Here is a 13342-nt window from a genome sequence, read left to right as displayed (position 1 = left end):
TTAAGAAAAGACACACAATTATTTAAAAAAGACACAAAAAAGCAAAAGGGAAAAAAGGAATAAAAGGACCTTCCACACACAACACAGTAAAGTGCCATTCATATAAAACTCACATTAAACTTTCATATCGGGGTGGGGACCACAAAATATCATCACGAGGGCCGCAATTGGCCCGCAGGCCTCGAGTTTGAGACCCATGCTGTAAATAATGTATGTTAATAAAGGCACAGCTTTGCATTGAACCAGTGTTTCATAATGTTTTGTTTTCTTCCCATCTAGTTTAAGACCCTGAGGGTGGAGGAGTACCGTCTGGCTCTGAGGAACCTGGAGCTTCACTACCAGGACTTCTTGAGAGACAGCCAGGACTCCCAGATGTTCGGGGCTGAGGACCGTATGGACGTGGAGTCCAACTACAACAAAGCCAACCAGCACTACAACACAATGGTCAGCACTGCAGAGCAAGGTGGGCACTTCCTCATTATCAGACTTCACACTCAGAAAGGGTTGCATATGGATCACAGGACACATTTGTTTTGTTTTTAGTTTTCATTCCTCAGACATTTTTGTTGAAATCCACTCATGGTCATTTGTATGTAAGTTGACTGTTGGATTCACGTTACAGGCTATGTGCCACCCAGAGCAGGTAAGGGGCTTCAGTTACAGCGCAAATGTGCAGTAGGAGCTTTTGATTGGCTGAAATCAAGTGTGTGTTTGTGTGTGTTTGTGTGTGTACTGAGGGCTGTTGTGTCGTCATGTTTCATCCCATTCTTTAACTCAATCAGCTTCGTCATCCTCACCGATTCTGGTCTCCCTCCTAACTTCACTGATTGTCTCTGTGCATGGGTTTAATGGCAGCTGATTACCGATCTTTATCACTGAATGATTAAATCAGTTAACTAATATTTGAACCACTGCGGCAGATAATCAACATGGAACCAATCAAGCATGAAGAAGTGAATTTAATGTGTATAGTGTGACATAAAAATAGAGTGATTGTACTAAAATCTTGTAGTTTATTATACTAATACACTCCAGAATATTAAAAGTGTTGGATTTTAACAGACAAAACACTGCAACAAACTACAAACAGTCACAGTTAAATAACTAATTCACTACCTTTAGGAATATGCTGTGTTTGATATTCAAATCTTCCATTCAAAGCTAAATCTGACTTATTCATCCAGAGTTGGTGTTGTCCGCAGACCCATAATATATATCATTATTGTTTTCCAACCAGGAGAGCAGGACGAGTCGATGTGCAAGACTTACATGACGCAGATCAAAGACCTCCGCCTGAGGCTGGAGGGTTGTGAGAATCGAACGGTGACACGCCTCCGCCAGCCTGTGGACAAGGAGCCACTCAAAGCCTGCGCCCTGAAGACTGCCGAGCAAATGGTGACAGCATGAGAACAAATAACTGAGATTTGGAACATAAACACAGTCAGGAAGTGAAGGGAATTACCTAAAATAAACAGGTTCCTTCTAATGTGTTTGTTAGCTTATCAGTGCTTTATAAACTCAGTTTTAAAATCAGTAGGTATCTTGTCAAGTATCCCACTATTTGCTTCCAAAGAAATGTCAATATATGCACTTTTCTGGCTCTAATATTAGTTCACTCAACCATCTCCCTTATTTTTTAACAACAGAAAGTTCAGTCTGAGCTGGAGGGCTTAAAGAAAGACCTGAACTCCATCACGGAGAAGACGGAGGAGGTCCTGGCGTCTCCTCAGCAGTCCAGCTCCGCCCCGATGCTGCGCTCCGAGCTGGACGTCACGCTGAGGAAGATGGACCACGTCTACGGCCTCTCCAACGTCTACCTGGACAAGTGAGCCTGTCCTCACTCTCTGAGTGCTCAGCTGAAGAATTTCCAGCTGATATTGTGCTTTTTATTGATTCATACTTTTGATTTTCAGACTGAAGACCATTGATGTCGTGATCAGAAACACTAAAGACGCAGAAGACACGCTGAAGAGTTATGAGACTCGCCTGCGGGATGTTAGCAAAGTGCCGGCTGACGAGAAGGAGGTGGAGGAGCAGCGGGGTCAGCTCAAGGTATTTCCCTTTTAGTCACTGTGCATATTTAGTTTTATTTGTTTGCTATTATTAATTTCTTCACCAGTGCCATTCTTGTTCCTAAACTGGACTAGGGTTGGGTGCAGGGTGGGAATTCCACGACGGCCACGACGGCCGTTAAAAAATATCTACCCATTTTCTATGGTTTTCTTGATAATAACCAAAATCATTATCAAGAAAACCATAGAAAATGTCTAGATATCAGCTCTTTAATTAAACTCTTATTAGCTTTTTTTGTTGTTATTATTATATTTGTCCAAACAAATGTACCTTTAGTTGTACCAGGCATTAAAATTAACAAAGAATTGAAGAAAACAAGGGTGGTCTAATAATTTTTTCCATGACTGTACATAGCAAGTGGGTTAAAACCTTAAAACAACAATTGTTGATCATCCCTTCAGTCGTCGATGTACGATCAGATCACCAGTCAGCACAAGCCTTAACTGCTCTGCTTTGCTTTCATATTAATGTGATTTTTCCGTCCGCCAGTCGATGCGTGCTGAAGCAGACAGCGACCAGGCCGTGTTCGACCGGCTGCAGGACGAGCTCAGGAAGGCGACGGCCATCAACGACAAGATGACGAGGATCCACAGTGAGCGCGACAGCGAGCTGGAGCATTACCGTCTGCTGGTCAACAGCCTCCTGGAGCGCTGGCAGGCCGTGTTCGCTCAGCTGGAGCTGAGGCAGCGCGAGCTCGACCTCCTCAACCGCCACATGAACTCCTACAGAGGAAGCTACGAGTGGCTCATCCGCTGGCTGGGAGAAGCGAGGCAGAGGCAGGAGAAGATCCAGGCTGTGCCCATCGGGGACAGCAAGGCTCTCAAGGAGCAGCTGGCAGAGGAGAAGGTAGAGAAACTGTGTGGGGTGAAGAGAAGTGAAGGCATTATGCCCTCTGCTGGTCACAACGGTGGTGTTTAGATTTAAGACCTCTGAAGTCCAGGAGATTTTGGTTCAAATTTGTCAACTTCCTATGCATTAATTTCTGTCTGTTTAGCATCTTTCAGTCTGTCCTTACATCACATGCATGGCTCCTTTTTCTCCACACAAACTTGGCTACCAGTCAGATTTTTCATTTTATTTTAAATAATAAAATACACTAGACAATACACTGTTGTCTATGGAAATGTACCATTTTTTTAACCATTTATGCACACAAAAACAGCTGAAAAAAATAATAAATAATAAAACTACAAAACAGTCTATTTGCATGTAAATTAAAAATAGTAATAGTTTTCATTGTAGAAAGAAAATCACATTTTAAAAATGGTCTAGAAACAGAAATGACACACTGTGAAAGCTCCTATGATTGCACTTTTAACTGCCTTTCTCAGCTTGTCTACTTATCATTTATGAATAAAGTTATTACTGTAAATAAAACATGTATTTTCAATAAATAGATGGACTCCAGAGGTTTAGATAGACTGCACTGAATTCTTGTGAAAATGTTCTCTCTACCGATTTTAACTTCTAGTGATTTGTGGCTTTTAACCCATAAGAACCCAGACCCAGTAATCCTTAAAGGAAAATTATGGGGACATACAACAGACCAAGTGGACCACATAGAACACATTTATGATGTTTTTTCAAAAATACTCGCCCTAAATGTCAAAGATCTGAGATGTGACATATATGTTACAATGGGCGTTTATGGAATTTATGTTTATGATATTTCTTATTTTAAAATAAAAAAACTAGACACATTTTCTGCTTACAGAGACACAAATTTGCCTTTTTCTTTGCATCTCCAAAACATTTATCAATTTTTTTTTTCATATTTGTCTTTAAGTCACAAAATAATAATAAAATAATCAATAATAAACAAAAACAAATAACCATTTGCCTTTTTGTTTGCATCATATATCAAAATTGTGACTTTAATTTGTTCAGAAAATATGGTCAGAACAAGTTAAATGCAATATAGGACCATATTAACAGATTAATATTGTTAAATGGGTTTAAACTTAGCCTAGTAACAAAAAAATAAGCTTTCTGAAATTAGCTTCTTTTTCACATTTATGTTTCCAGTCACAGCCATATGTTGGAGAAGTCACTTCCTGTCACAGTCACATGACCACCACACCAGGGTGTTGAGTATGTGTCGTTTAGAGGTTTAATAAGTTAAGGTGAAGCATAAAGCTGAACATGGGAGATTCTAGAAGATTTAAAGTGTTTGTTACACGGATGTCATCATGGGTTCTTATGGGTTAATAAAAAGAAAAAGTAAATGATATATTCTATGGAAAGACATTTTGAAGTGTAATATCGTCTGTTTTAATGCTCTCATTTATTCCAGAAACTCCTGGAAGAGATCGAGAAAAACAAGGACAAGATTGAAAACTGCCAGAAAAATGCAAAGGATTACATCGATTCAGTCAAAGTATGTTTTGATACTTTCAGCTTTACAACATATTGATTCCATCCTGGCTTGATTAAGACGATTTCCCTCCTTTTTTCAGGATTACGAGCTCCAGATCTTGACTTACAAAGCCCTCCAGGATCCCATAGCATCTCCTTTAAAGAAACCCAAGATGGAGTGTGCGTCTGATGACATCATCCAAGAGGTAAGTTTATCACACAACACCTGATGGTTCAGTATGACTGTCTGCTACCTGATAGAAATGCCTTTAACTGTTACATAATCCAGGGAATTAAAGCTTTCTTGAGACTGCCAAATCAGCTTTTGGCATATCCATAGTGCATCCAAATTGATTTCACATTTTGCAGTCAAATCCAAGCCACATTTGAACGTGGTTTGAAATGGATTTCCGCAGATGCGTCTTGTAGAACCTGGGAATAAATTCCCGATAATGTAATAACCCCGATAATGTAATAAAAATCTGCACTTGAGTCCATTGAAAATGTAATAAAACCTGATAATGTAATAACTTCCCGATAATGTAATAAAGTGCATTTCCCAATAATGTAATACACTTTTTTGCCAATAATGTAATAAAGTATAACACCAAGCACCTTTAGATTTCAAGAAGCTGTTGGATGCATTCGTGTGTCATGGATACCTCGTTTGTGAAAAACGGATGAACGGGTCAAAAGTTAATAAACATTCAACTTTGACCTGTTGGTGGCATTCTCTTGAGCTAGAGTTGCCTACACAGTATCACCACTTGAACTCAAGTAATGGGTGGTCTGCTGTTAAATTATTACAATATTGGGGAATTATTACATTATCAGGACTTGCGAAATGAAGGCTAACCTGATAATGTAATAACCTCCCATTAATGTTATACTTTATCACATTATTGCTAGTGTGTATTACATTATTGGGAAATGCACTTTATTACATTATCGGGAAGTTATTACATTATCAGGTTTTATTACATTTTCAATGGACTCAAATGCCGATTTTTATTACATTATCTGGGTTATTACATTGTCAGGAATTTATTACATTATCAGGTTCTACACGCCTTGGTTCAGACGCTCAAATCATATTTCAAATTCTGCCAAAATGTTAAAATTGGCATGCCACCTCTCATCATCTAAGGTTCCAAAGGCTACGTGTTTCCACTGGTCAGTACTTTGCAGATGGCATTACAGTGAAGCCCACCATGACTGCAGCTTGGAACATTGCAATGTATAGTGAATTAAATTTAAAAAAAATGCATAGCCCAAAATCCTCAAATTGCCTCAAAGGGCTTTACAGTCTGTACAACATAAGAGAACTGGAAGAAAACTTCAGGTCGGTCAACAAAGGAGTGCAGTAGATGTTCGGACAAAACAGATTAACATAATAAAATTACAATACATAAATAATGCGTATACCGGCCTCCTCTATCAATGCTTTTGTCTGGTGCAATGAATCAGTTCTCCACCAGGATAAAAGACAGATTGTTTGGATGGTGAAATGATTGATCGAAAACTGTGTTAATAACATACAGTCATGGAAAAAATTATTAGACAACCCACGTTTTCTTCAATTTCTTGTTCATTTTAATGTCTGGTACAACAAAAGGTAAATTTGTTTGGACGAATATAACGATAACAACAAAAGAAGCTGATAAGAGATTAATTTAAGAGCTGATATCTAGACATTTTCCATGGTTTTCTTGATAATAATTTTGGTTATTATCATGAAAACTATGGAAAATGGCTATAGATATCAGCTCTGAGCTATTTTTGTTGTTATAATTATATTTGTTTAAACAAATGTACCTTTAGTTGGTGAACAATGAACAAGAAATTGAAGAAAACAATGGTCTAATCATTTTTTCCATGACTGTATGTTACTAATGTCTGAACACGCAAATCCAATCTGATCACTTGGAAGTAACAGTGTGGACAGAGTGAGAAATTCCTGTTTGTAAAGTCACGTAAACACACAATGCATTTCTTTCAGTATGTAACTCTGAGAACCCGCTACAGCGAGCTGATGACTCTCAACAGCCAGTACATTAAGTTCATCATGGAGACGCAGCGCCGCCTGGAGGACGAGGAGGTAATTACACACAAACCCTGAAGACGTGCAGCAGTAAAAAACCCAAGTCCCACTAACACCAGCACCTCTTAACTGATTGATGTATGGGAAATAATTTGTCATCAATTATCACAGAAATGTTGGCACTCAAACTTCAGATTCTTAGGTTTAAATCTGTGGCAGGATAGCGTTGTGGTGAAGCAAACAGTTTCATCCGAGTGTGTGAGCACATCACATCCCCACTGCAGTAACCTGTGTGTCTCTCATTCCCCGACACTGTGTATGAAGTCAAAACATGTCACATAGTCTGTACATACGACTCTGACCTCAGTCACTCAGCTGCTTCTCTTGAAATCACCCACACTTGTGATTTGAAGGCTTCTGTTTGGCTCCCTGCCTTCTCAGATATATTATTTTACTTTTCTCCCCCTTTTCCTTCTTTTCTAACTTTCTATTCTGTTTGATCCTTTTCGACCTGCTCGCCACCGCTTTGTCGTGATGAATATTAATCACGCGCTTAAGAGATGAATTAACCCCAAAGCACCAGGTATTTAACAACAACAACAACAACAACAACAAAAAAACGCTCTCAGTTCATGTCATCTGTCTCGACATCAGACCCTCGTCTGCAGTGAAGGGAAGGTTCAGGACTTTTTGGAGACCTTTCATCATTGAGCTCTGTTTGTACAAGTCTTGTGTTTTTGATCAAATGGCATCAGATTTCTGTAAATATGTTTGTTCTTTGCTAGTGTAAATGTCAACTATCAATCAAATTTGTAAGCTATTATATGCACTTTATTGTCTTTATATAATGGACATAACAGCTCTTATTTTTGTAAAGAACTTTTGGGATTTCTGATGTGTTCTGTATGAACTTTGCTGAGCTGAAACATCTTTAAATAAGTCAATAACCTTAAAATATACAGTTTACAGTGATATATAACAAAGAAAATCAACAAATAGAAAACAAAGCTCAACTTGATATTTCACTATTTCTGCTTTAAAAATGACAAATAATTCTTATATTATCAGTAATTTCTGTCAGTTGTCTAATAAATCACTTTCAGCTCTAAAACTGTTTTTCCCCCCTCTTAACTGATTTGCACTAGCAAATGAATACAGGATTCTGATGCAGATATACCAGAAATAACCGTGTCCTAAACCAGTTGAATCAGAGCCCAATATGACAGCTTTCTAAAGTGTTGGCCCTTCCTTTAAGTGTCAGTCACCTGTGCGATTACACCTTGGTCTTGGATTTACAGTTCGTCTTGTCACTTATATTTTAATCCAAGCTTACTTGGTTTTGTGTTACATCAACTCATGTTGTGTTTGCTGCATCACTTTGCTCTTCTTCTTCTTCTTCATAGTGAGGGGTATTCTGGGTCAGTTCTGTCTTTGATATCTTTCCCACTGCGCTTCATACTTTTTGCATGCTGCTAATTATTTATTCCCTGCCTACTTCTTCTTAAAGAGAGTTTGAATTAATTGAAGTGTGGTTGTATGAGGTACTTCTCCATAGTCAGAGTGTTTTCTACAGTAGATGTCAGTGTGGAGAAGGGGGCAACAAAACATATTTAAACCACCTAATAAATCAAAATCAGTCCTTTTAAATAGGGAAATAAATCCTCCCTCTGTGCTCTCTTCAAAGCCACCAGACTCCTTTGAGAATAAAACAGTAATTTTAAGTCGCAGGGAGTTGCTGGTTTACCGCTGCCTCAATTGGTTAGTTTGTTTGTGTTCCTGTGTGACTTTGATGTTTTAAAGGGTTAGTTTGGATTCACCAAATTCACACAATAACACAAACAAACTAACCAATTGAGGAAGCGGTTAACCAGCGACCCCCTGCAACGTGAAATTACTGTTTCCTCAAAGGAGTCTGGTGGCTTTGAAGAGAGCATAAAAACATCTTCAGTTCCTTGTTGGAAAGGACAAAGTGAAGTGGTGAAATTAGTCAATTCTGTGAGGTAAAGTTCCTGTTTACTCAATGGAGTCTGGTGGCTTTGTAAAGAGCACAGATAACAGTTTCAGTTCCCCTCCATGTAAACATAAACAAGGCTGTCTGACAGCAAGGGAAAGCGGTGAAAATATTCTATATAGAGAGTACACTTAAACTAGCGCCATCTACTGTTTGTAGGTAACACACTGACTATGGATAAGTACCTCATACAACCACACTTCAGTAAATCTAAACGATCGCTTTAATGACTCTACACATTTTATAAAAAGCTGCTTTTATTTTGAAAGTGTGAAGATACAACTGCAGTCATGGAAAACATCATTAGACCACCCTTGTTTTCTCTCATGTCTTGTTCATTTTAATGCCTGGTACAACTAAAGGTACATTTGTTTGGACAAATATAATGATAACAACAAAAATAGCTCATAAGAGTTTAATTTAAGAGCTGATATCTAGACATTTTTGTTGTCATCGCTATATTTGGCCAAACAAATGCACCTTTAGTTGAACTATAAGAGAGAAATTGAAGAAAACAATGGTCTAATAATTTTTTCCATGACTGTATATGTGCATCTCTAAATATCAGATGGTGACTGATTTATACAACAGTGTTCCTTTAGAAACCCCAATACATTATCAATATCTAATTGTCTCTTGTTTCTAATAAGCCCATAATATACAACACTTACTATGTAAAATGTGACTTTATTACAGCTTATATAAAACGAGAATACCTCAGCTGCATGAAAGCAAAGTGTAGTGTCGTGATGTGCTGTTGTGAAGTAAAGTGTCATTCTGTGTGCCACACATTAAATTAACATGACAAGCATTTCCCAATACAGTATTTTCCCTGTCATTGTAGATAATTTACTTTAACATATTATCATGTATTTACATTTTCATGTACCTACATGTTTTAGAACTACCTTGATATTGAAGTTTTATTTTGTAGTCTTAACCCCTTTAACATTCCCTTTACTCCCTCTTTGCTTCTACTAATACAGAAAGCTTCTGAAAAACTAAAAGAAGAGGAGAGGAGGAGGATGGCAGAGATACAAGCCGAGTTAGATAAACAGAAACAGTTGGCCGAAGCTCACGCTAAATCTGTGGCCAAAGCAGAACAAGAAGCCCAGGAGCTGAAGCTGAAGATGAAAGAGGAAGCGAGCAAGAGGCAAGATGTTGCGGTGGACGCTGAGAAACAGAAGCAAAACATCCAACACGAGCTGCATCAGCTGAAGAGTCTGTCCGAGCAGGAGATCAAGTCCAAGGGGCAGCAGCTGGAGGAGGCGCTCCTGAGTCGGACCAAGATCGAGGAGGAGATCCACATTATTAGACTCCAGTTAGAGACGACGATAAAGCAGAAAGGTTCAGCTGAATCTGAGTTACAGCAGCTCAGAGAAAAGGCTGCCGAGGCCGAGAAGCTTCGGAAAGCTGCTCAGGATGACGCAGAAAGGCTTCGCAAGCAGGTGACGGAAGAGACGCAGAAAAAGAAGAACGCAGAAGATGAGCTGAAACGTAAATCTGAGGCGGAAAAAGAGGCGGCCAAGCAGAAGCAGAAAGCGATGGATGACCTGCAGAAATTTAAAATGCAAGCGGAGGAGGCGGAGAGACGCATGAAGCAGGCCGAGGAGGAGAAACTGAGGCAGATCAAAGTTGTAGAGGAGGTGGCACAGAAGAGCGCCGCCACCCAGCTGCAGACTCATTCCATGTCATTCAACGAGAAGGCGACGAAGCTGGAGGAATCCCTGAAGAAAGAGCAGGGCACCGTCCTTCAGCTTCAGGAGGAAGCCGAGAAACTCAGGAAGCAGCAAGAGGAGGCCAACAGAGCCAGGGAGCAAGCGGAGAAAGAGCTGGAAACATGGAGACAGAAAGCCAACGAGGCTCTCCGCTTGAGGCTTCAAGCTGAAGAGGAAGCTCAGAAGAAGAGCCAGGCTCAGGAGGAAGCAGAGAGGCAGAAGGCCGAGGCCGAGCGGGACGCCAAGAAAAAGGCTAAAGCTGAAGACGCTGCTCTTAAACAGAAAGACAATGCGGAGAAAGAGCTGGAAAAACAAAGGAAATTTGCGGAACAAGTAGCCCACCAGAAGCTGTCTGCAGAGCAGGAGTGCATACGACTAAAGGCCGACTTTGACCACGCTCAACAACAGAGAGGACTGTTAGATAATGAGCTCCAGCGCCTTAAAAACGAGGTGAACGCCGCCGAAAAACAGAGGAAACAACTGGAAGACGAGCTGGCTAAAGTCAGGAGTGAAATGGACGCTCTCCTGCAGATGAAGGTTCAAGCTGAGAAGCAGACGCTGTCCAACACCGAGAAGAGCAAGCAGCTTCTGGAGTCTGAGGCGCTGAAAATGAAACAGCTTGCAGATGAAGCAACTCGACTGAGGTCTGTGGCCGAAGAGGCGAAGAAGCAGAGGCAGACGGCAGAGGACGAGGCGGCACGGCAGAGAGCCGAGGCTGAGAAAATACTGAAAGAGAAACTGGCCGCCATCAACGAAGCGACGCGCCTGAAGACCGAAGCGGAGATCGCTCTGAAAGCTAAAGAAGCAGAGAACGAAAGGCTGAAAAGAAAAGCGGAGGACGAAGCTTATCAGAGGAAGCTGCTGGAGGATCAAGCTGCTCAGCACAAACAAGACATCCAAGAGAAAATCACACACCTGAAGAGCTCATCTGACTCCGAGTTAGAGAGACAGAAAACTATCGTGGAGGAAACTCTGAGGCAGAAGAAGGTGGTGGAAGAAGAAATTCACATCATTAAGATCAACTTTGAGAAAGCATCTAAAGGAAAGTCGGATTTGGAGGTGGAGTTAAAGAAGCTGAAGGGAATCGCAGAGGAGACACAGAAGAGCAAAGTCAAAGCCGAGGCGGAGGCAGAGAAACTGAAAAAGCTCGCCGCAGAGGAGGAGAAGAAGAGGAAAGAATCGGAGGAGAAGGTGAAGAGGATTACTGCAGCAGAAGAAGAAGCAGCTCGACAGTGCAAAGCCGCTCAGGAGGAAGTCGAACGCCTCAAAAAGAAAGCTGCTGAAGCAAATAAGCAGAAAGACAAGGCGGAGAAAGAGGCAGAGAAGCAGGCCGTCATGGCCAAAGAGGCGGCGCAGAAGTGCACTTCGGCAGAGCAGAAGGCCCAGGATGTTCTCAGCAAGAATAAAGAAGACAGCCTCGCTCAGACAAAGCTCAAAGAGGAGTTCGACAATGCTAAGAAACTCGCACAAGCAGCCGAGAAAGCCAAAGACAAAGCGGAGAAAGAGGCAGCTCTGCTCCGACAGAAAGCCGCAGAGGCTGAAAAGCAGAAAAAAGCTGCAGAGGATGAAGCTGCGAAACAAGCCAAAGCTCAAAAAGACGCAGAGAGACTGAAGAAAGAAGCAGAAGAGGAAGCTGCAAAGAGAGCGGCAGCTGAGGCGGCGGCTCTGAAGCAGAAAAAGCAGGCGGACGCAGAGATGGCCAAGCACAAAAAAGAAGCAGAACAAGCACTTAAGCAGAAGACTCAGGTTGAGAAGGAGCTCACGATGGTTAAACTGCGGCTGGATGAGACCGATAAGCAGAAAGCTGTGTTGGATGAGGAGCTTCAGCGAGTTAAAGGTGAAGTAAACGACGCCGCCAAGCAAAAGAAACAGGTGGAGGACGAACTGTCTAAAGTTAAGATCCAGATGGATGAGCTCCTGAAGCTTAAGCTTAAAATTGAGGAAGAGAACAAGCGCCTCATGAAGAAAGACAAAGATAATACACAGAAGTTGCTCGCGGAGGAAGCAGGGAAAATGAAGATCCTGGCGGAGGACGCTGCCAGACTGAGCGTCGAAGCCGAAGAAGCGGCCAGACAGAGACAGATCGCAGAGTCTGACTTGACTGATCAGAGGGCGCTCGCAGAGAAAATGCTAAAGGAGAAAATGCAGGCCATCCAGGAAGCTACAAAACTGAAAGCTGAGGCAGCGGAGCTCCAGAAACAGAAGGACCAGGCACAAGAAAAGGCGAAAAAGCTGCTAGAGGACAAACAGCAGATCCAGCAGCGCCTTGATAAGGAGACCGTGGACTTCCAGAAATCTTTAGAGGCAGAGCGAAAGAGGCAACTCGAGGTTTCAGCCGAAGCAGAGAAGCTGAAATTGAGGGTGAAAGAGCTCAGTGACGCTCAGGCCAAAGCTGAAAACGAGGCTAAGAAATTCAAGAAACAAGCAGATGAAGCGAAGGTGCGTTTTGAGGAGACAGAGAAACAACCTACGAGCACCGTGGTGCAGAAGCTGGAGACACAGAGGCTGCAGAGCACCAAGGAGGCTGATGACTTAAAGAAAGCCATCGCTGACCTCGAGAAAGAGAAGGAGAAACTGAAAAAGGAGGCAGAGGAACTTCAGAAAAAATCCAAAGAGGTATTTTTTACATTTATTAACATGTTAGTTAATCTATACAACCCTTCTAATTAACATAGTCAAACACTAACTTCAGTATTTGTGGAAACATTGCATGTAAATTGCAGAGACTTAAAGTAACATCCAGCAATTTACATGAATGTTATTTAAATCACAATGCTGCAGAGTTCAGATGGTCACAAGCAAAACATTCAAGGACTTTTTGGGAAATGTTCTAATTAACTTTTCTTCCCAAGAGTTAAATAAAAAGATAAAGCTTCTGAGTTGCTAGCTTACCACAAAGATTGGAATTTTGTTTTAAAATGTATAACTTTTGCTGCATTTACACCTCATATCACGCTACAAGCCCCTAAAACCAGGACATCTGAAAACGATGATGACCCTATTTTAGTTTGAAAACTCCAAGATTTAATTTTAGTCTGTACGGACGGACGAGACCTTTGAAAATTACAATGCTTCCAGTAAGTTCGGCCTACATACCTTATGTGATTTTTTCCTTTTCCATTGCCATGGCTTCCTCCTGCAATG

General features: G+C 41.1%; 1 protein-coding gene across 5 annotated transcripts in view; it reads left to right on the top strand.

Annotated features, from left to right (window-relative positions):
- Positions 1 to 13342, top strand: part of pleca (plectin a) — a 118351-nt gene that overhangs the window by 94752 nt on the left and 10257 nt on the right. For all 5 annotated transcript variants that reach the window (XM_059350673.1, XM_059350676.1, XM_059350677.1 and 2 more), the window contains 10 exons: positions 280 to 463; positions 623 to 643; positions 1238 to 1395; positions 1647 to 1825; positions 1914 to 2052; positions 2563 to 2919; positions 4367 to 4450; positions 4530 to 4634; positions 6428 to 6526; positions 9467 to 12814. In XM_059350673.1, coding sequence (XP_059206656.1) covers positions 280 to 463; positions 623 to 643; positions 1238 to 1395; positions 1647 to 1825; positions 1914 to 2052; positions 2563 to 2919; positions 4367 to 4450; positions 4530 to 4634; positions 6428 to 6526; positions 9467 to 12814 — 4674 coding nt within the window. The remainder of the gene's footprint in view (positions 1 to 279; positions 464 to 622; positions 644 to 1237; positions 1396 to 1646; positions 1826 to 1913; positions 2053 to 2562; positions 2920 to 4366; positions 4451 to 4529; positions 4635 to 6427; positions 6527 to 9466; positions 12815 to 13342) is intronic.

The sequence above is a fragment of the Centropristis striata genome, chromosome 14 (assembly GCF_030273125.1).
Source record: "Centropristis striata isolate RG_2023a ecotype Rhode Island chromosome 14, C.striata_1.0, whole genome shotgun sequence".
NCBI classification, from domain to species: domain Eukaryota; kingdom Metazoa; phylum Chordata; class Actinopteri; order Perciformes; family Serranidae; genus Centropristis; species Centropristis striata.
Note: the sequence above shows the minus strand (reverse complement) of the source record. Positions and strands in the feature narration are given on the sequence as shown.